Consider the following 23,038-nt stretch of genomic DNA (forward strand, 5'->3'; position numbering starts at 1 on the left):
CCCAGTACAATAGAAGCTAAAGGAAAGTTCATTAGATGAATGGATGAGGTATCCTTCACAGAAGTGACAGGATTGTGCAGTTAAAATAGTTGACCCTATGCACCTATGTAATTCCTTACACTCTTAGAGGTGTGAAAATGCCTCCTTTTATGGATACGAGGGAAATCTCAAAGATGAGTAAATGAGAGTGAAACTTAAACAAAATCCCATCTTAGGTAACATGAATTAAGGTCGTAAACTGACTAAATGTTCTTTCTCTTAGAAATGACATTTAGTCCCCTTGACAAATTGCTTGACGACTATAATCTCAAAGGACCTAACTAGGTAGATTGGAAACACAACCTAAATACATTCCTTACGCCTAAGAAATTATAAAAGGTTATGACTAAGGATGCACCTGAAGATCTTGGAGATGATGCTTTTGAGCATAGAAGAAAAGCATACAGTGACTAGCAAGATAAGAATTCTCTTGAAAAATGTTACATCCTCACATCCATCAATAAATCACTTTAAAAGCAAGATAAAAATCTCTCTACTACAAAGGAGATGCTCGAAAGTCTAAAGACATGTTTGTGAAGCAGAATCATTATACCAGGCAAATGGTCCTCAAATAGTTGAGGACTACAAAGATGACTAAGAGTATGTCATTCCACAACCATACCATGAAGATGATTGGTTACATAAATGAACCGGTGTCTCTTGGTGCTGAATTGGATGGTGAGACCAAAATTAATGCAATCCTTACCTCCTCTGCTCCATTTAATCCATTCATGTTGAACTACAATATGAATAAGATGAAATTTACCTTGCAAGAACTCAGCAACACGTTACAGAGGGTAGAGGAGCTAATTAAGGAGAACAAGCAAGAAGAGAAAAGCAAAAAAAAAAAAAAAAAAAGAAACCTCAGAAGAAACAGGGGCACCCCAATGAATAAGAGAGACAAATCATTCGACAAGTATCATTATTGCATGCAAATTGCCTGTAGTACATGGAATCCATTAAGAAAAAACCTATCAAAGGTAAGACCAAAACTTATGTGATAAAACTCAATTTGTTGGTTACTTCTGCTTTTTCCTAGTGTATTGACTTAGGTGCATCTATTCATGTGTATAACACATTGCAAGGATTCAAAGAAAGAAAAAATGTGACTAATAGCAAGGTGGTACTTTACATGGAGATGTCATCAAATGTTAAAACTACATCCATATGCATAGTAGAGTAAGTTTTTAGGGGGGAGTTTTAGTTTTTATAAAAGATTGTTTTTATATTTTACAATTAAAAGAATTTTAATTTCTATCTCTAAACTTAGTAGTGATGGATATTCTTGTTTTTCAATAATAAGATTTCCATTAAGTTGAATAACAAAATCATTATTGTTGGAGAAATAGAGAATGGTCCTTATATATTGTAGCTTTCCTTAGAATCTAATGTTATTGGACAAATTACAACCACCATTCTCATGAAAAGAATTTGTGAAACCGTTAACCCTACCTACTTGTGGCACTTCAGACTTAACCATATTAACAAATAAATAATCACAAGATTGGTTAAGGATGGTCCTTTGGATATTTTAAAATTAAAAAATGTGTAAATTTATGAACTATGCATATAGTGCAAAATTACTAAATGTCCATTTACTAGAAAATCCCAAAGATCCATAGGTAATATAAACGTAAGGGCACAAGGTGGATATGTCTACTTCATCACCTTTATTGATGATTTTTCTTGGTATGGGTACATATATCGGATGCCACACAAATTTGATTCCTTTGAAAAGTTCAACGAATTTAAACAATAAGTTAAGAAGTAATTGGGCAGGAAGATCAAAGACCATCAAATAGATCGAGATGAATATCTCTTAGATGAATTTAGGGACTACCTTAGGTAAAATGAAATCGTTTCACAGTTAATCCCTCTGGCTACACCACAACTAAATGATGTATTTGAAGAAGGAATCAAACACGGGTTTTTTCCTTACTCATTTTCTTAGAGTTACTCATATCGTTCTGGGGTTATGCATTAGAAATTGAGATATATTTGTTAAATTGGGTTCCAACCAAGTCGATTCCAAATACTCCCTATGAGCTCTGGATCAATAAAAAACCAAATGTCTGACACTTGAAAACTTGGAGTTGTCAAATACATGTAAAAAATGTAAGTACTGACAAACTAGAATCTAGAATAATGAAGTGCCTATTTGTAGGCTACCCCAAAATTTTTATTGGGTACCTATTCTATGATTTGACTGAACAAAAAAATCTTTGTCAACATAAATGCATACTTCATGGAAGATGACTACATTCTCACTAATCACCCTTAGGAAATAGTTCTTGAAGTGAAGACCATAGGCGTAGAATGTATAAATCCAATTCCTAAAACTTAGGGATAGTTTAAGGGGTTTCTTCATAAATTAAAGAGAAGGCTTGGAGCAGAGCTCTACAAAGTGATACCCAAGGATCATAATATAATGGCTAGTTTAGGATATAGGTTTTGTGATAATTAGATCAATGAAAGGGCATCGTAGGTTACCAATGTGTTTATTTAAAGAAGAAATTTTATTTTCACTGGTTTTATTTTTGGGTTTGAATATGATACTAGGAAGGCATGATACCAAGAAACCTTATAACCAATCAACTAATGTCATAAAAGTGGTAACCAATCAGGTGATAGTTGTCAAATACACCACTGGGTTGATTGGTCAAAGCTCTTCCAATATCATGTCATCCCGGCATCATAGATTTACTCATTTTCATTACATTTTAAACATCAATGATTTTGTCAAATTAACAAATTTCATTATTTATTTTGCAAAAAGTCATAAAATTAGAAACAAAAATGGTTTTTGGCAATTATACATGGCACAAAATATGAACCAGTACTCTTGTGGTATTAGTTAAGAAAATATTGCTATTTTTTTAATAGTCTCTCCAAATTCAAATTAGCATTACTCCTTACACGTAGCTACTCAAAATCCCTTAAATTTATTTGATTACCATAAGCTATAATTTCTTGGTATAAAAAGGTTGCAATTGAATCAAACTCTAACTGAATTATTTCGGGCTCAAGTTCAATTAGGGTCATTGAAATTCGTTTCTAATTGAGTTCCAATCGATTTCAAACCTTGAGGTAAGCTTGATTAGTTATTCAAGCTTGAGCTCAACCAATAGAAAGTTTGGCTCAAAAGCTCATGAGGTTGGCTCGATTAACACACACATACATACATACATGCATACATACACATGTATTATAGAATATAAAAATATATTTGATAATATATTATAAAAATATATTTTTGTGTAAAATATATTTTTATATTTTATATATAATATAAGAATATACTATGTATTACAATATATATATATATATTCATTTTCAAGCTTTTGATCTAAACTTGAGCTCAAATTCAACCCTATTAGTACCGTAGTCAAGCCAAGCCAAGACATCGCAAAGTTCGGCTCGACTCGACTCAATTGCACCCCTAATAAAAACTACAAGATTGGAACCTTGGTGCCAGACCAAAAGTCAACAAATCACCCGCTAACTTTATACTTTGTCTTAGTGGATGTTTGTTAAACATTGGAATGGTGAACTATCTAGTTCAGACCTCGATGGACAGTTTTGGGGTCTAAGGGTCTGCTTATTTGCTCTGAAGTCTAACATCTGAAAGTGCAATAATTACATTGAAGTATATTGGTATTGGTGAACTTTTCTTTCCTTTGAACTCTGAATGTAGAGAATGTTTTTCTGAATTCTAAATTCTTGAAATTATCAAATATTCATTTTTACCTCATATATGAGAGTTTTTGTTTATCTTTTTGGGGGCATCGTTGAAAAACAAAAAGTTGTATGATTGCACTTTAAGAGATAAGAGATAAGAGGAAACAAACAACCACTTTTCTCTTAAAGTTAAAAAATTACTCTTAAGAGATAAGAGTAAAGAGGAAACGAACAGGCCCTAAAACCATATTGGGATCCATGACCGATTCCTAAGTTAACCGGTATGACCATCTAGTCCGGTCCGATTTTCAAAATCATGGTTGGAAAAGTTTTTGGTTGGTTGTAGAGACTTAGGGATTGAATCCTACCTTCATCAAGATTATTGATTAAATATGCATTATAAGAACAAAAAGAGATGGATCTATATTTGATCCAATTATAAATAGAATGAACTTATATTTTCCTTCATTGAATTAGACTCCAATGAACAAATATGAATCCAATAATCAATTCGTACAAATGAATACTCTCCCTTCATTCGAATTCGATTCAATATCAGACGGATATTAAAAATCAATGTTTGAATTCGAATACTTGATTTGATTTAAATTTGACGGATTAATTGTTTTAGGTAATTAACAAATATATCAAATAAATATTTTATTTATATAAAATATATAAATATATAAATTATTTATATAATTTAATTATTATACATATATTATATAAAATATTTAAATATTTTATATATTATATATAAGAATTAAATAATCGATCAAATTTAAATATTTATCAAATCGAATAAAGTTGTATCCGAATTTGACAAACATAAAAGTTGGAGACTTCAAAACAACAATTTGAGTACTCATTAGGGTAGTCCACACCGCCTTGAAGTGCATTGCACATTGCTAAAAGCCTAAAATATAAAGCAGCTAAGAATAAGAACATTTCCTTGTCATAATAGTTCTAGAGTAGATCACAAAATCACAACGAAGTGTACTATTAAAACAAATTTACAGCTTCCCATTCAACAAATAGTACATATAAGTGACCAATAGACCAAGTAATAAACTGTCATGCACACCAACACCACAACTATCACTGCAGGAACCACTGTTGTCGGATGTGGAGATGGGAGAAATCATGGATGGTAAATTGTGTTAGCTACAAGCGTTAGCAACAAGTACTGGTCGATGGATCAGGCTGTGGAGGCTTTTGTTTGAAGATGTTTCTTTTCACGCCTGTTGAACCCTCTGCCAAGAGACTCGGTGTATCCAATATCTGTATATCACCACAACCGTCATCACAGGCTATAAATTCCACCTACTCGCCTGTTAAACTAAGGAAAAAAGTCGTGCATATTTCAATTTTGAAGCATGATTGTTTGATGAGGAAGTGCAATTATCTATTTATTCGGTGCAAACATGAAGGCCTAATTTGGAGTATGAATAGAATATAAAATTAAAACAGATTTTATTAAATAACATGAATATGATGTATTTTGGCTGTTTTGCATGGTCAGGCAGAAATAGGCTAACCATTGTTGCCTGACTTGAATTGGACAGAACTGGATGTCATTGGGACAGGGTTTTAATGCTTAACCGTCCCACTGACAAATTCTGACCATGGAAACCACCAAAGTGCCAACAGGTACGGGTGCAACTTGGGTTGGCCCTAGCTCATTCAAATTTTGACAAAAGCCCGACCCAAGCCTGCCTAAGTTGCACCCCTACTAATAGCACCCAAAAAGGTAACCTGCCCACTGGTTCAATTCTCTAGCTTGGTTCCAGTCTGACAACATCAATCCAAACAGAACCCCTTATCCTGAAGCAAGCAAAAGCCAAAGACATAACAAGATCTGAAGCAAGTATAAAAAATTATTCCCAAGGCCCCTGGAGTTTAAGGTTTAATCCAAGGTTCAAAATATCGACACGTATTGGCCGATACATATCATTCCAGCACCTCACCGATACGCCCCTACAGTGGGTGTATCGGTGGTCTGACCGGTTCAGGGTGTGGCGAAGACCTAAACCGGCTCCCCTGAACCAGTTGGCAAAAAAAACCACCGAAAGGAGTATCGATTCGCCCGATACACCCATACCGGCATATCGGGCGTATCGATATTTTGAACCTTGGTTTAATCAAATCATCAGAGAGGCAAGATCCTAGTCTTTTAGGTTGATCCTATTGTTCAGCAGGACTCAGATCTTCTGACCTAATTGCTGTGGGGCTTGCTGGGGGAGAGGATCAGGAGATACCATATCATTGTAATGCAGAACTTACAAACATAGGGACCATTATTTGTATGGCTTTTGCTTTGTCTGTTTTTTACCCCTTTTTGAAGGTTTTCCTAGTTTTTTGTTGGGTACCAGCTTTGAGTTCTGTTGTTCTTGTTTGCTGTCCTTGAAAGTAAAGGTTTGTATTCAATTCCATTAATGAAATGATGTTCAGCATAATTAAATTGAAGAACATCTATAAATTCTAGAATAATCAGGAAGATTTATAGATGTTCTTGATCAAGTTTTAAAGGCAAATTCTACAAATTGCATGTTTATGCAATCATGGAAAAAAGAGACAAAAGAAGTTTGCATTGCACATACCTTCAATACAAGCTCCTCAAAGCATTGCTCAACATTAACTCTTGTTTTAGCACTACATTCAAGAAAGAGGCACCCATATTCTCTAGCAAATTCAGTTCCCTCTTTCTTTGTGACAACCCTTTCACTTTCCTGGTAAAAAAATATGCACATGAAACAAAAGAAAGTTGCTTATAGTTCATTTCTTTGGTATCAATCAAAGAATTCTTGTTATGAACGTGCCCCTCAAAGGCTCAGTAAAAACATAAGGATCAGTATATCTTATGAAGTACCTTATCTACTTTATTTCCAACCAGCATCTTGATGCAATCTTGATTGGTTGAATAGAGGTCAATTTCCTTTGCCCACACATCAGAAAGGTTTGTGAATGTTTCTCGCCGTGTCACATCATAAACTGTGGTTTCCAAGAGAAAACACAGTTACAGGATTTTGCACAAGAATTTTTTAATTTCAATAATGTATATACTTACACAAATTGGTTGATTTAAAAAGACAACAATAAAAGTGGTAGATATAGAAGATGCAGTGCTGGGAATACATGCAAAAGGGTTACCTCTAAAGATCAAATAGAGAAACCTCTTCCCATCTAGATAGATAGAATTGAAGGATGGACACTTGATATCAATTTATCGACTTAATCTTATGCTTTCGATGCAATCATCAGATTCAAACATTGGGAAATTCAACACCATTTGTTCTCTCTTCATGGAAACAGAATTAGGCTTTATTTCTATAGAACCAAATACTAGAGGAAGGGATGTCAATGGATTGGGTCCGGCATGTTATTTTTGCTAAGCTCTAACCTGAATCAACCTCACCAAATAGAATGGGACACCAAAGCCGACCTGCTCCTCCCATAAATGGTACCCTTACACTAAGTGAAGGCTATATTTGCAAATGTTTCAATGCTACCAATGCAAACAACCCACACCAAACCCAACCTAAAACCCAAGGTAGGTTTACCATTTAAACCAATCCACTGACATCCGTAACTAGAGGGTTTACAAAAGTCAAAGCAATTGGAAAAGAAACATCAATATAAGCTTCAAGCTCACTGTTTCTCCATATACAGACTTCACTTAAAACCCTTTGAGATCATCAAATAAAATATGTGGTTTAAATAACGAAAATCAACTGATAGAAAGCCCATTATTTATGTTTATTTCCACCATGTTATCCAGAACCAAGAGTCTATGTGAAATATCATATAAGGTTGAAAACATTGCATTACTAAGGATGATAATCAGATTACAAATTAAATAGAGAAATGTAAGATACTCTTGTAAAGATAAATACTCTATCTAAATTCTATCCTAAATTATCTTGACCTATCTCAAACTCTCTACCTCATCCTTATCATAATAACAACTTGATCTTATCTCAAATTTCCTAACACATGTGGATCACAGATCTGCATGTGTTTGACAAAACGGCTGCAATGTGCAGATGTCTCTGTAGTGAGAATGGGCTGAATCCTAAGTGGTTTTATTCGTTTTAAGTTATGTTTAAGTTTATGCTCTTTTAGTTATGGGCCTTTTCTTTGTTTGTTTTATTAATTCTTTAGTGTCGGCTGCCCTATTAAGGGCATCTAAGGAACTGTACTCCATTTTTAGATTTAGAAATAAAAGACAGCTTGAGGGGATTAGAGAAGGGATCAAAGATCTTTTCTACTCTCTTCCTCTCTTCTTCTTCTTCCACAAGCTCTTGCTGAAATCTTTTCTTCTACTTCCTTTCTTTTCTTTTCTATATTTTTCTGAACTACTGCAGGTGTATTTCACAACTTGGTATCAGAACGGGTTCTCACCTTCAACATCTTTCTCCTTTCTTAGCCCATACACAGTGTGTATGAAAAACTGATTGGCTGATCAATTAGCAGCTTATGTAGCCCAGGTTGGAGGGTTTTGGGAGAGGTTTTGTAGAGACTTTCATCCTTAGTTGAAGCCCAAGGCAGGTTCTTGGAGTTTTTTTCCCAAAAACCTTAGATAACTAGAGAAATCTTGTTATAGGTCCTAGAGACACTTTGAAGCTGGCACTTGGGAATCAAAGGGGAGCTGTTTGGTTTCTATGAAGGGCTGTTTATGTTGGATAGAGTTCTGAAACCTTTGGTAGGAGTGACTGAGCTTTCTCTCCTTCTCTCATCCTGGCAAGTCCTGTGAAACCCTAGTTTTGGGTGATTGAAGAGCAATTCTTTGCTTGAAATAGCAAATCCAGCCTACTAAATCCTTAATTTGATTTCCGTTTGCATTCATTCATTCAATGGAGCAAACTAGAGGAGAAACCAAATATTCTACAAATTCTAGGTTTGGACATGAGGGTCTATGGAGACTTCGTTAAGGGTAGTGACCACTGTGAAGTTGGATGGAACCAATTATTTATCCTGGTCTCAATCAATTAAAATGTGTGTGACTAGAAAGAAATGGGGGTACATTACTGGGAGCAAGAAAAAACCGAAGGAGGACGACCCTACCTATGAAAGGTGGATGCAGGAAAACTACATAGCAGTGGCAAAGGATGAGGTGACTTTGTCTCAGGCTTATGCTATGGTGAGTAGTGAGGAAAGTAGAAGATAAGATCAATCTGTAGAGCCACAGGTTGATCACTATGCTAATGCCGGGATGAAGCCGAAGGTCAATACTGGGAAGAAAGATTGTCTGAGTACTTCAAGAAGCCTAAACATACTAAAGACACCTATTGGAAGTTGCACCGAGAGCTCATTCCTGCCAGACTCAAGAAAGAAAACAATGAAAAAAGGATTGAGAATGGAAAAGGTGGGAATGCAAATGTAACCACCTCCTCACAAAACGAATAGGGGTAGAGTGGTGAGAAGTCAATGGGAGGGCAACTTGTAGCTGCCAGGGCTAAGTATGAAAAGTATGGTCGAATAATCAGTAATCATTTGGACTCTACTGCTACAACATCTAGTTCATCAGAGACCATTCCTTCCTCTGCATATGCACACTCAGGTATTCATGCCACAAATCTTAGGTACTTATAAAATCCCTTGGAAAATTGATTTTGGTGCCTCTAACCACATGACTAGTGTTTCACACTTTGTTCACCTCTTACCAGCTTCTTTCTAGTCGGGACAAAATATCCCTTGTTAATAGCTCTCTTGCCCCTATTACAGGAAAGGGAGGCATCAAGACCTCACATGCCTTGACCTTATCATTTGTTCTTTACATGTCTAAACTTAACACCAATTTGCTTTTAGTTAGTAATTTAACTAAATCCTTGAATTGTAGTTTGACCTTTTATCATTTAAGTTGTGTTTTTTAAGACATGAAATCTCAGAAAGTGATTGAAAGTGACCATGAGGCGAATGGGATATATCCGTTAGACATGCCTGAGCAAAGCCAAGTACAACCTCAAAGAGCTACTTTTGTTTCAAAGTCCACTAGTCGTGTTATGTTATGTCATTATTGTTTAGGCCATTTATCCTTTTCTTCATTGAATCAATTGTTTCTAGAACTAGTTAAAGGAATAAGTTTGTCAAGTCTACATTGTGAGTTCTCAAAGCATTGTAAGAACACTTATCCTACAAGCAATAAAAGATTGACTATTCCTTTTAATATTGTTCACTCCGATTTGTGGAGGCCTTACCATTTACCTTGTATGGGTGGACATAAATATTTTATCCTATTTATTGATGATTTTTTCACGATATACCTGAATCTACTTTATGCGCTCTCATGCTGAAGTGCCTAAACTTGTGCAACAATTCCATGAATATATCCTAACTCAATTTGATACTTGCATCAAAATATTCCATTCAGACAATGGCAATGCTAAGGAATATTTTGAGAAGGACCTTACCTCCTATTTTGAAAATTTTGGGGTTGTTCATCAGAGTTCTTGTGCCCATACTCTACAACAAAATGTAGTAGTAGAGAGGAAAAATAGACATATAGTGTAACTTGCAAGGAGTATTCTTTTTGCTACCTGTGTTCCTGTGAAATTTCGGGGTGATGCAATTTTAACAACCAAGTTATCTTATTAACCATATCTTCCCAAGTCTTGTGGATAAAGTGTTTGTGCAACAATTCCACGAATGTATCCTCTCTCAATTTGATACTTGCATCAAAATATTTCGATCAAACAATGCTAAGAAATATTTTGATAACCTATCCTATTTTGAAAAACTTGGGGTTGTTCATCAAAGTTCTTGTGCGCATACTCTACAGCAAAATGGAATAGCGGAGAGGAAAAATAAACATATTGTGGAAGTTGCAAGGAGTATTCTTTTTGCTACCCATGTTCCTATGAAATTTTGGAGTGATGTAGTTTTAACAACCACTTATCTTATTAATCCTATGCCTTCCCGAGTCTTGGAGATAAAATCTTCTTTTGGTGTCCTCTTTCCCAATGTTGAGGTATTCTTCATTCCTCTTTCTGTCTTTGGTTGCACTTGTTATGTCCACATTCCTAGTTCCAAGAGACATAAGTTTGAACCCAAGGCTCAGAAGTGTATCTTCCTTGGTTATGCCTACACACAAAAAGGGTATTGTTGTTTTGATCCCATTAGTGGTTCTCGATTTGTTTCCATGGATGTCACCTTTGCAGAATCAATTCCCTTTTATAGTCATCCTTTTGAGGGGAAGAGTTCTGAACTGTTTTCTTCATCCCTTCCTTTGCCAGCTCCGGTTGAGTCTTGTGTTTAGCCTTCCATAGTTATTCCCACTCTCATGGAGGGTTCCTCTCCTTCTAGATCTCCTATTCCCATTCCTCCCCCTCCTGCTAGTCCTCCTATTTTTACCACTCATCCTAGTCTCCAGAGGTGGTACCAGCGGCAAAGATTAGGGTAGACACAAGTTGTTCCTACATCCCTAGTTAAGTCTCAAGCACTTCTGATCATTGAAGAGAGGATAGGTCTGACACCTCTAAGGAGAAGGAAAGATAGGAAGAACGATGGATGACTAAGAGCTTGAGTCCAATTTAGTTTTAAGAGGTGTGTTGTGCAGAAGTTGATAGAGGGGCAACATAGAGGAGAATGGCATCTAATATTGGGTCTTTGATGGTGAGACCTCTTCCAATCGATCAGACATCCGCTGATAGATGTGTCTTCGGCAAACAGAGCCCTATGAGACCAAATTGAACAAGAGTATGAGAATGAAACTGTAAAAGAAGTAGAGGAGCTCCATGAAGAAGAGATGGATCATTGCCAAAGCTCCAAATTTGTTGCAGGGTGACTCCGTTCAAGTAGTGATATTCCCAGGAAGGAATGACAATGGTTTATAATGCAGATTATTGTTCTACCAGAGATGGCAATTTGAGAGAGATATGTTCAGGCCGGTGCTGGTGCACTGATGTAAGAGTCTAAGAAAGAGTAGAAACTAGTTAAAAAGTTGGAAAGTCATTGTTGTCTTCGCAGATGCAGGGGAGAGCATTGGTGGGTGTCGCACACAGATGAGGATGAGTAAAAGAGTTAGATATGGAGATAACTATTTTAAGTATAAACACAAAATAAATTTAAGATATGGAAATAAATAAATGAATAAAGCTAAGTATGAAACTACACACAGCGGGTGGCAAAGATGCAGGTCACCCACAGGAAACATGGGAAGAACTTTGAGAGAACTCTAGTTTGATAAACCTCCAGCTCTGATACCATGTGAAATATAAAAGAAGGTTGAAAATATCGCATTACTAAAGATAATCAGATTATTACAACTTAAACAGAGAAATGTAAGAGACTCTTGTATAGATAAAAATATATCTAAATTCTATCCTAAATTATCTTGGGCCACCTCAAACTCTCCATCTCATCCTTATCATAATAACAACTTTTTTTTGTTAGAACCATAATTGATCTTATCTCAAATCTCCTAACAGTTTTATATGGTTTTCCAACAAAACAAAATAAGAGCCACTAGGTGTCCTGTTTAGCATTTTGATTCATATAGTTACGACAAATCAGCATTCAAATAGAGTGAATAGACACATCAATACTTTGAACCATCCCTGATTCACTAGACACATGTTATGTATTATGATAAACTTAGAAAATCTCAAATGGCTTATGGCTGTAAGGAGTTATAATGTAATTACTATTTATGAAATATATAACACTACAAAAAGAAAAACAACAGAGAAAATGGCAACCATTTTCCAATTTATGTATGCAGAAAACATCATAAACAAAAACAAACGGTCATGAAATGCAGTTTTGACATAAAAAACAAATGAAATTACAATATAAATTACATTATCCACAGGTACAAGAAATATCAAGGGACAGAAAATAATGTACCCATTATGATCCCTTGTGCTCCTCTATAGTATGAGCTTGTTAATGTTCTGAATCTCTCCTGACCAGCTGGACAATGAAATTACAGATAAACCTGTTTAGTTATATTGTGGAAAATAATATCTGATGGCTCCAGATGAAGGTTGGGTGAAAATGACCAACAGGCAAATTTGTCATTATTGTCACTAGAAAAGAAAAACAAGAAAGCAACATCATCAAGTAAGTGGTAGTTCAGATTCTAGTATTTGATAAAGAAACTTTATATGTATAACTCAGAGATTAGGAAAGAAATAAAAGAAATATTTGGTCATAGGCCACAACTGTCAAATGTGTCTTGCACCATTGTTGTTAGGCTCTAAGTTGAGGCTGGGTGACAATGGAGTGCCTTGTCTCCTGGGCATCGATGATGATTATTTATATTAAAGATCTTGTTTTTAGTTTGTTTTGTCTCCCTATTCTTTTATGATTATCTTGTTTCTCTAGTTAGTGTAGCAACTAGAAAAACAATAAAAGTGAAGTAGTGAACAAATATGAGAAAACCAAACATTAAAGGCAAATAAAAACAACATTTCATTGGCCTACAAAAAACTAGGGGATAAATCTCTATTATGTTAATATAAGATGGATATATAGAAACGTGTATGTATTTATTAAGTGAAACATCACATATCGTATCGTATCATTGGCTTAACGATATGCCCCTACAGGGGTCATATCAGGGTATGACCTGGTTCACGGGGTAGACCAGCCTTAGACGACCCCTCTGAACCAGTTTCAAAGAAAAAAAAAAGGTGGGCGAGCTTCAATAAAGGCTGATACACCCCTACCGGCATATCGGCCTGTATCGATATTTTAAACCTTGATAGTAATATATATGCTTTTGCAAACCAAGATCAATAACTCATATCAACCATCCACTGGTGGGAATTTTATAGTCATCTAGTTGAAGACACTTTAAAATATTGTTTCCAACTGCAGGAGGGGTGGATCGCTTCACAATGACTGTAGCCTTCATCCACTCTTCAAGTGATCCAACATTCCTAGATATATCCCTAAATTGGGACCCATTATTTGGCTATGTCAAATTCACCAATTCCTTGATAGGTTTAGTAACATTATCCAGTCTAAGATCTTCCGTAAAAAGTGAAAATGTTACAAATCATAAAATTTAAGGGTAATCTAGAGAAGGGTCTAGTTCAGCACCTGTCCATAAAAACACCCACATATGTACTTTGAGTCAATTTCTCTAGCAATAAAGACGTTTCCCCTTCTCACATGGCAGTTCTGTGTGTCAATCTGCTCATGCTAGTTATCCAAACTGCCGTTTCACTGGGAGCAATTTTAGGACTACTTATTGACAACGTCATGCTTTGGTGGGCTTCTGACCCCCTTCATATTCATATTAATGCAATACTTTCACTTATCAAAAAACAATAGTAATAATAATAATTCCATGCTTCATGCTAGTGGTTCTAAACTAGTAGCCTACAATGCTTAACAATTTCTTCTTTTTGTCTTCCATATGTGATCATTTTTTACCACTTAACAGCATAATATAAATCCTTTGTACCAAATGTCAATTCCCAAACATATAGCTGCAAAATCAGATAATTTTTCTTCTCCAAGCACTAGAGACACTAGTAGTTACTTTGGAAAAATGATATATACATAATATTGATCGAGATGATACTGATGATTGCAAATAACTCTATAAATGAAAAATAATAATAATGCTAAGAAACATGCAAGAAGAAAAACATTACCTGTATCCCATATTGCAAGCTTCAACCTTTTCCCTCCAAGGTTGACTAGTTTCACCTTGAAGTCCACACCTACAGACCAAAAGAGGAAAGGAAATGCAAATTAGGTGATAATGGAAACAAACAGAAGCAGTTACTAGTATACATGAAAGTAGTCAACTGATAAAGAAATCCTTCTAGTGCTTAACAAAATATAAGAAAGCGTGTCTTCTACTTTCTGTTGAGGCAAAGGAATTTCTACGAATCTGCTTTGAAAATATCAATCCAAAAGGGCAGATGATTAAAAGATTCATCTCCACATGCTGACTTTTATTATAAATATAGAACATATAAACTTTTCAACCATCTTCATCCATTGTGAAACTAGTAAGACAATTTTGACCTTTTTCTTGCCAAAGTGAAAGTAAAACCTTGGGTGGCTGACAAGCATGCTAATGCAGGTCCTACTCTGATAGAAATATCCAGTCCATTCATCCCAACAGGCCAACACCATGTATAGCTGGGACCGATATCGGATAATGATCCTTGTATGTGGACTGGGATTTTTCCATGGAATGTAGGGGGTTCCAGTCACAATGAAGAGAGAATAGGGTGATTCAGAAGGTTGAGGTAAAATCCTAAGAAGCACCTTACAAGATCTTCATTGCAGGATCTAGGAGGAAAGAATTTCGTAAGTAGTCACTAGTAAAGTATAACCTACCATATAGCAGTATTAATGTTTCTATACACATTGAGCTCTTGTCACTGAGGAGTTCAATGGTGTAAACCATATTGAGATTATTTGAAGTTTGAAACTTTCCCTGGATGGTTGACTCATCTGTGCACCATCCTTCACCAAATAAGAAAAATAACTTTCCAGTAACTTATCACTTGACAAAGATAATCGGAACATCAAGAAAGCAAATTTATCAAGTCTTGGGACCATGCTCATTGACATCCCAACTCTCTTTCAACTTATGGAATGTGCTCTTGATAGATAAAACTTAAAAGTATGAGTAATATCAGATGTGGTATTGAAGGGTTTAATATGTATTTATGACAATGAGGAATTTAAAAGTTGAATTTGTCACAAGTCTGGATTCCTCATGTAAATCTCAATGCCAAACTGCCATCAGTCTTAATTACATTCCTCACATAAGGGGAGAAAACTTTTCCTCTACTACAGGAGAAGTTTCTCAAGCACATCAAGTTGTCTAGATGAATCCGGATAATTGATTTTTACTCTTAGTAATAAGAATAAAAATTAACTAGTTGCAAGAATATGTAGAAGAGACTACTTCAGCTACTTTTTGATAGATAGATAGATGACTACTTTAGCTACTTAATCTTCAAAATTTAAACCATTTAAGACTTAATACCTTTTAAAACAGAACCTCCTAACACTTATACATGAGTAACAAGTTCTGTGCTTGATCTGCACTTCTCGATTTATAACACTGGAACTTAGAAATTCCATCCAATGAAAAATCATAATTTTTTTTTTCATTTCCTTCACCCACTCAGAAAAAAAAAAAAAAAAAAAAAAAAAAAAAAAAAAAAAGCTACACTGCAGTATCTTTTAATAAATATCCAACGAAAAGAAATAAAATACCATATAAACATTAAAAAAGGACAAAAGAAGATTCCATTATGGAAAGAGAAAATGGCTCAGGGCGAAACTCACCAATCGTGGGAGAGAGATCTTCGAAGGTATCGGAGGTGAAACTCAAAAGAAGACTGCTCTTCCCAACTCCAGAGTCTCCAATCAATAACAACTTGAACAAATAATCAAATTCAGGTTGGCTCGTTGACAAATCCATCGAGTTCTCCCCTGAAACAATCCTAAAACAAATCTCAACTAAATTATACAATATGAGCAAATCACAATAAAATCCCCACAAGAACAGAAAAATCAAAATGCTTATCAATCTCGGGGAAACAATAAGAAAAAATCAGAGATCATTATATTCGTGTACCTGTTATATTTCGAATCTGTATAAATTTGAAGACGAAGGAACTCAGATCTCAAGAGATGTAAAAGAGAGATACATCGAAGAAAGATAAGAAGTAAATAAAGCAGGAGAACAAGAAAGAGAGGTTGCAGACAGGCAAAGAAAGCTTCAAAAAGTCCTCTCAGCTGTTCCTGTTAGCCAAAGAAGAATCAAGAATCTGGTCTTCCGTCTTCCGCCTTCCGCCATCCGCCATCCGCCATCCGCCAATTGTTTGTTAAAATACTCCAGTTTGGTACTTCAGGAACTATCGTATTACAATGTTCTATGACGCACTGACCGTTAATCTGGAAATCGAACGGTTCATAAATGGAGTCTGACCTTTCTTGATGACTTACAGTACAGGTCGCGCCACTGACAAAACGCGTAATATTCTGCCACGTGGAGGTTACATATTGCTTTACTTAGTTGCCAGGTGATAAAAGGGAAAGGTTGTGAGATTAAGAAACAGGCGGAGACCAGGTCATAAGCCACGTGTAAAGTTTTAAGTAGTTAAATGCTGTTAGATGCGGACAGCCTGCCAGCCTGGCACTTACCAAGCAAATGTGGGATCGGCTGCTGGGTTCGTACGGCGGGCCCACCCAAAAATATTGAACAACCAAGGGCGTTGCAACGGCCACAGGCGGTGGCATCCTCATTTGATCACGACGGGAAACCGTTGGATTGGAATGTAACGAATGTTTTACTTTTCCTGAACTGAAGCCCGTAAGGTAGCCAAATAAGCATCTTTCTCTTGCGCATCTCATCACTCATCAGTCATCACAGTCATCACTATGCAAGTCAACCCAACCGACATGGGATGGGGTCTTCACACATAGGGATGTCAACGGTCGAGCTCGGCACGAGTTTGCCCCAATTCTAAATTTCTAATCCGAGCCTCCATCACTCTAATCCGAAACCGATCCGACCGTATAGAGTTTAACTCGTTTCTAACCCGATTTGATCCGTATAGTTTTGAATGTATTTTTTAATATATTTTGAAGATTTAAAATATATTAATTTAAATAAAAAAATTGTTTTATAGATTCTAAGGTGTTATTTTTTCATTTTAAGAAAAAAGAAGAGAATCAAAATCAAGGTATAACTAGATTAAAAACTTTAAGCCTATATAGTTATAAGTTAAAAAATTATAAGAATACTTGATACATATGCAAAGTATCATAACCCAATGGGGTGGGTCAGCCAAAACCCGAACACAATCTTACTCGGGTCAAAGAATCAAAACCCTAACCCGATCATAAACCAAATACACTTTACCCTAATCTGATCCTATAGGGTTGGGTCAGGCGAATTTACCATTTAACCCGATCCATTGACATCCCTACTCACACAGAGCCCTCCCCACAACCCATCCCCTTTGTGAATAGGGAACATGGGTGCTGCTCACAGCCTGGCACGATTCGGCGTGATGGACTGCAATCCATGTCAAGCACAATTGTATGGGTTGTGTCAGGCCTAGGATTTTAGATCCATCGGCCAATACGATTGAGCAGGTTGTGCTGTCCATGGCCCGCATGTTATAAATATATATATATATATATATATATATATATATATATATATATATATATATATATAATATATTATACATATATATAATAGATATATAATATACTAATATATATAATTTTATTTCAATTTTATTATATTATTTTATTTTATTATTACATATATAAACAATTGTATACATTAAAATTTATATAAAATAAAATTTTAAAATATTTTTAAATTTTTTGTATATATTATTTAATTTATGTTAAAATTTTTATTATTTTTTCAAAAATTTTAAAAACATGGAACTGTATTGCTAAATACATACAAAATGCATACAAGGGAGCCCCATTGTGTTGCTAACGTATTATTTTCTTATCTTGTAGCTCAACAATCCAAGTAATTCGAACTGCCAGCACACCTCCACTCCATTGTTCTCTGAGCGATTTTGGAGTAGTACACATGGAAATCACTACTAGCATACCTCTATTGGTTTGAAACCTCCATTTCAGGTGAATCATTCATATATTCTCCAGCATACTTCCACTGCACTTTGTTAGTTGGAAATGATCACTATGAAATGGAAATCATCACCAGGTCCATGCATCGCACTGTGTAGACCAGCTTCACCTACTGTGGTTGCCCATTCGAGCGATCACTGTAGATGCAATGCGGGTAACACATCATGATTAAAATGGATTATATCTTTGTTATATTCATTTCATATCCGACCCATTTATGTTATTTACTATTTACAGTATTTTTTTTTGTTTTAAAATTTTGTTTAAATTAAAAATTAATTTACCATAATTATAATAAACTATTTACTTGAAAATTTTGTTTAAATAAAATTTTATTTACCGTAATTATAGTAAACAATTTAATTATAAAAATTATTTATTTATTGAAAATAATTACATAACTTTTTTGAGTAATAAATTTATTATCAGAAAACTGTGGCATCTCTTTTGTTTGAAAATGCGGATCACTCGGAATATTAAAATGAAATATTTCTTTACATTGGTGAAGATAGAAAGATCATATCTGGGTTAACGGGTCAGGTCATCTCACCTACACGCAATGCTGCATTGGCTAAGTTGTGACAGTCATTAAATCACATTGATTTTTTAAGCCTAAATCACACTGATTAGTTGTAATTAAATTAACATTGATCAACGTTAAACGGTGACAAATTTAATGTTAAGGTATGATAATTGATTCATATTATGTCAATGTAATTATTACACATTAACCACATAAATGTAATTAAATCACATTATAATTAACTAACGCTAAAGGGTAAAATGATTAATTAGGATAATACAAATAATATGTTAATTTAATTTTATTTATTATTACCAAACTACAGTTAGATTAAATGTACTTAGACACGACTAATTAAATTTTTATATTAATTTAGTTTTTAATATTTAATAATTTAATTAGCTCAAAATTAATTAGTTATATTAACTTAGATAATATATTAATCTCTGACCATTTATTAAGTGATTAAGTATCTTAGTCATTGATATGTTAACTTTATATTTTTCATTAATTATAATTGTAGGGGTGGTAATTTTCCCTATAAAATTGGGGCCTTGTCCTACTCCACCCCGAACGGGGGCAAGTTTTCCCTATCTTAAATGGGGATTGAGCAAGGAGGGGGTAGGGATGGGGAAAATATTTTTGCCCCAAGTTTTCCCTGATCTTGAAGTTGACGGTAAATTAGTAAAATATCCCTAGATTTAATATCGAATTTTAAAATATCTCTAAGTTTTTCTCAAGTTCTTATAATCTTACGGTTCCATAATTCTATTTATTAAGTACCCCAAATTGTTATAATCTAATTCTTAAAATACCCCCAAATTTCCATAATCTTATTTGTAAAATAACCACAAATTAGATTATTTTAGGTGGTTACCCTAGGGCAAGAAAATTTCGACGATTTTCCACCCCTGACGAGGAGTGGGGACATTTCCCTGAACCCGCTCCAACATCGGGGACAGGATGGGGAAAAACTCAAGAAGAGGGGGCATTTCTCCAGCCTTGACAGAGTGATGGGGAGTAGGTGCCTTGCCCTAAACCCACCCAGCATCAGGGTGGGGCGGGGAAAAACTCAAGAACTCCCTGTCCTTGATGGGGAGTGGGTTCCTTGCCCTAAAACCTTCTTGACATTAGGGACGAGGTGGGGAAAAATTCAAGGATTCCTCATCCTTGATGGGAAGTGTAGGAATGGCAATGGAGTGGGTTCGGGCTAGGGATCATATTCCCTATCTCCGATCCTAATTCTGAAATTAACTCTCATCCCCATCGGGGATAAAATTTGTCCCCCATCCTCAATCCCCGACGGGGATGGGTTCCTCATGAGGACCTGAATCCCCGAAATGTTTTTAGATAATAGTTTTTTATTTAATAAATAAAAATTTTAAATTATAAATAATGTTTTAAATATGTTTTGATATATATAATATAAATAATATATATATATATAATATATATATATAATATAAATAATATATATATAATATATATATATGTATAAAATATATATATATGTGTGTGTGTGTATGTGTGTGTGTGTGTGTGTATGTGTGCGTATACATATTAGGGCTAGGGTGGGGCGGGGACCTCAATCCCCACCCCCAACCCCGATCGTGGATTCCTATTAATCCCTATCCCCGCCCTACCAAAACACCAAGGAAGTTGGGTTTTGTGGGAGATGGGGAAAATTACCATCCCTAGGGAAGTGGGTGCATTGGCCTAAACCCGCTCGACACTAGGGATAGAGTGGGGATGGGGTTGAGTGTCTTGAGTACAGGGTATGGACAAGGAGGAGGTGACTTGTCCCAAACCCCGCGCCATTGCCATTCCTATATAATTGTTAATTATTAGTGAAGTTAATAAAAATATTAACTTTTGTAATTATTTTTATTTATTTAAATTTAATCAATAATTTATTTAGAAATAATAAAAATAATATAAGTTATTAAAAATATGATAAATTATTAATAAAATTATTTATTCATAATAAATTAACAAAAAATATATTTTGTGAATCAATCAACATTAAATAAAAACATGTAATTATTAAAATTTTAAATATTAATAATAACTTGAATGTTTTTAGTTAATTAACATCAAATTTTATTATTAATTTGTCAGTTAATTAATAGTAAATAAAATTATTCAATCTTTTAGGTTTTCTTGTTCATCGCATGGGTCTCCACTAGTGTATAGTTGAGCTTGCCATATCATCAGCTCTCTCTTTACTTGATTACCCCAACCAAGCAATTTTAGAGGAAGTACAAGATTCCCTTTAGAAACATTAGGAGTTGCCATATCAGCATGGCAATCTCCCTTTTTCCCCAATAATTTAGGAAGGAAAACATGCCACATTATCATCCAAATTTATCAGGATTCTAAACACAAATCTAGAGCCAACACGCTACTTCTATCCTTTTCTATAATTAGAAACTCTGCAAACACAGGTATGTTATTTTTAATTTTTTTTGCATTTTTAATCTGTTATTTAATTTTTTTGCACTTTTAGTATAAATGAAAATTTGGTGGGTGTGAATCACGCCTTATGGCAGGGACCGATCCACACCACACCAGAACTCACAACTGTTCTGAATTGTAGACAAATTGTGTAGATTAGACCAGTCATTGGACTAGTACACACCCACAGTGGCATTCTGTAGGCGTCCACACTTTTTAAATCCATGTATCTCATATCATGGTTTTTAAAAACGAACTGGAAATAGAACCGGCCAAGGGACTGGTTTCCGATTAAGCAGTTCAACCGTCCAGGTCAAACGGTTTGCCACATGACGTCATAAATAAATTAAAAATAATAATATTTATAAATAATAAAAAATAGCATAAAATTAAATAAAAACAGAAAAAATATAGAAAATAAAACTATCTAAATAAAAAAACAATACATTACAAAGCACATAGAAAATATAAAAATAAAATACAAAAAAAATCAAAAAATACAGAAAAATAAAACAGAAATTTGCAAAAAATACAGAAAAAATTCTAGAATGTTAAATCTTAAAATGCAAAAATCCTTGACCTAAAATCAAGATTCACAGGGATAGATTCCCTATAAATGCTGCTCCCTAAGCTTCAACCAAGCAATAACTTCATAACTCTGTTTTTCTTCAATTTCTGAGAATTCTTTAGAACTGCTCCTAGGTGTTAAAACACTCACAATCAATCTCCATATCTTCTAGAAATCAGGCAATTCAAATAGCATTGACTAGCCTTTTCAAAATTCCATGTCATATGTTCATCATGGAACTGTATGGATTTCTTCCCAAAGAATTGTAGAAACCCCTTATAATTTCAAGCAACAGAAATTCTATTCCAGCCCAACACTATTTTCTAATAATTTCAAGCAACAGAAATTTCAGTAAGAAAAATTTTCATAAAAAACTTGAAAATCTAAAGGGATGGAAATGCACCTATCATTTCATGGTTCCAAAAACAATATTGCATCCAACCAGTGTAGAGTAGTGCAGCATTCTTTTCCGGAGCTCCTCTTGACCAAAACATCATCTCAATAAAACAGTTACTGGAGGGCAGTAAATAATTGAGATCCTACTCAGAGTAAACTAAGGAGGCTATCATAAACTAGATAAAAAAAGAAAGAAAAAAACCAACGACTTACACACCAAAAAAATCATCATCCCCATTTCTTACAACTACTAGTTGATGGCTGCAAAGAATTTTAACTTGTTTACCTCACAAAAAAAATTAAAAAAAAAAAAAAATTATACCTTTAGGTCCTTTAAGGTTTCACTTCCAAGTGCTGGTAATGGTGGTGTGACAGTGGGCTTGCCACCGGTGGGCTCGGGCTTGGCCGCAGCAAGTTGCCACTGCAAGTGCTGCTCCAACTTGCAGAATTGCCAATGCCCAATGGTGGTATTACTTCCATCCACTGCAAGTGTTTCTCCCCGCCCATCACAGCAAACTTGCCGGACAGCTGCTGCAAATTCGTCGTCCACCGCTGCAAGTGCTGGCCGCCGCAACTCTTACTACTGGAGTCTACAAGTTCTGGCCATCACAACTCTTACTACTGTAAACTCGTTGTTGCTGGTCGCCATTAATTGGGTGTAAGGGTTGAGAGGAGGGAAGGGTTGGAACGAAAATGGAGTTCTAACCCTAAAGGGACTAATGTTCAATTCTGGGTTGGGGATATTGAAGACATTTTATTTTATTTTTGTTTTTTTTTTA

At 35.0% G+C, this 23,038-nt stretch overlaps 1 protein-coding gene and 1 long non-coding RNA gene across 3 annotated transcripts; both read right to left on the bottom strand.

Annotated features, from left to right (window-relative positions):
* Window positions 1–4,641: 4,641 nt before the first annotated feature.
* Window positions 4,642–16,540, bottom strand: LOC148851766 (ras-related protein RABC1-like). 2 transcript variants are annotated; one of them, XM_088943885.1, is made up of 7 exons: window positions 16,274–16,540; window positions 15,982–16,139; window positions 14,322–14,390; window positions 12,562–12,627; window positions 6,587–6,708; window positions 6,318–6,446; window positions 4,642–4,998 (listed from the first exon to the last, which is right to left on the bottom strand). In XM_088943885.1, the coding sequence occupies exons 2-7, from the start codon at window positions 16,115–16,117 to the stop codon at window positions 4,891–4,893; spliced, it is 630 nt and encodes a 209-aa protein (XP_088800011.1). In that variant the 5' UTR covers window positions 16,118–16,139; window positions 16,274–16,540; the 3' UTR covers window positions 4,642–4,890. The 2 variants fall into 2 exon arrangements, with proteins under 2 accessions (XP_088800011.1, XP_088800012.1); XM_088943886.1 differs by having other exon boundaries at window positions 15,982–16,128; window positions 16,274–16,525.
* A 5,650-nt stretch (window positions 16,541–22,190) lies between these two features.
* Window positions 22,191–22,973, bottom strand: LOC148851767 (uncharacterized). Its single transcript, XR_016099069.1, has 2 exons — window positions 22,582–22,973; window positions 22,191–22,376 (listed from the first exon to the last, which is right to left on the bottom strand). It is a non-coding gene; the product is annotated as an uncharacterized LOC148851767 (long non-coding RNA).
* Between the last annotated feature and the right edge of the window lie 65 nt (window positions 22,974–23,038).

This window comes from Nelumbo lutea, chromosome 5 (genome assembly GCF_056320005.1).
Source record: "Nelumbo lutea isolate HS-2025 chromosome 5, American lotus-T2T, whole genome shotgun sequence".
In the NCBI taxonomy this organism is placed as follows: domain Eukaryota; kingdom Viridiplantae; phylum Streptophyta; class Magnoliopsida; order Proteales; family Nelumbonaceae; genus Nelumbo; species Nelumbo lutea.

Coding starts and splice junctions, on each gene's coding strand:
- LOC148851766 (XM_088943885.1), bottom strand. CDS start 16,117: ATGGATTTGTCAACGAGCCAACCTGAATTTGATTATTTGTTCAAGTTG. Junction 14,391..15,981: donor AGATCTCTCTCCCACGATTG/GTGAGTTTCGCC, acceptor TTTGGTCTGTAG/GTGTGGACTTCAAGGTGAAA. Junction 6,709..12,561: donor AGCACAAGGGATCATAATGG/GTACATTATTTT, acceptor TGGAAACCACAG/TTTATGATGTGACACGGCGA.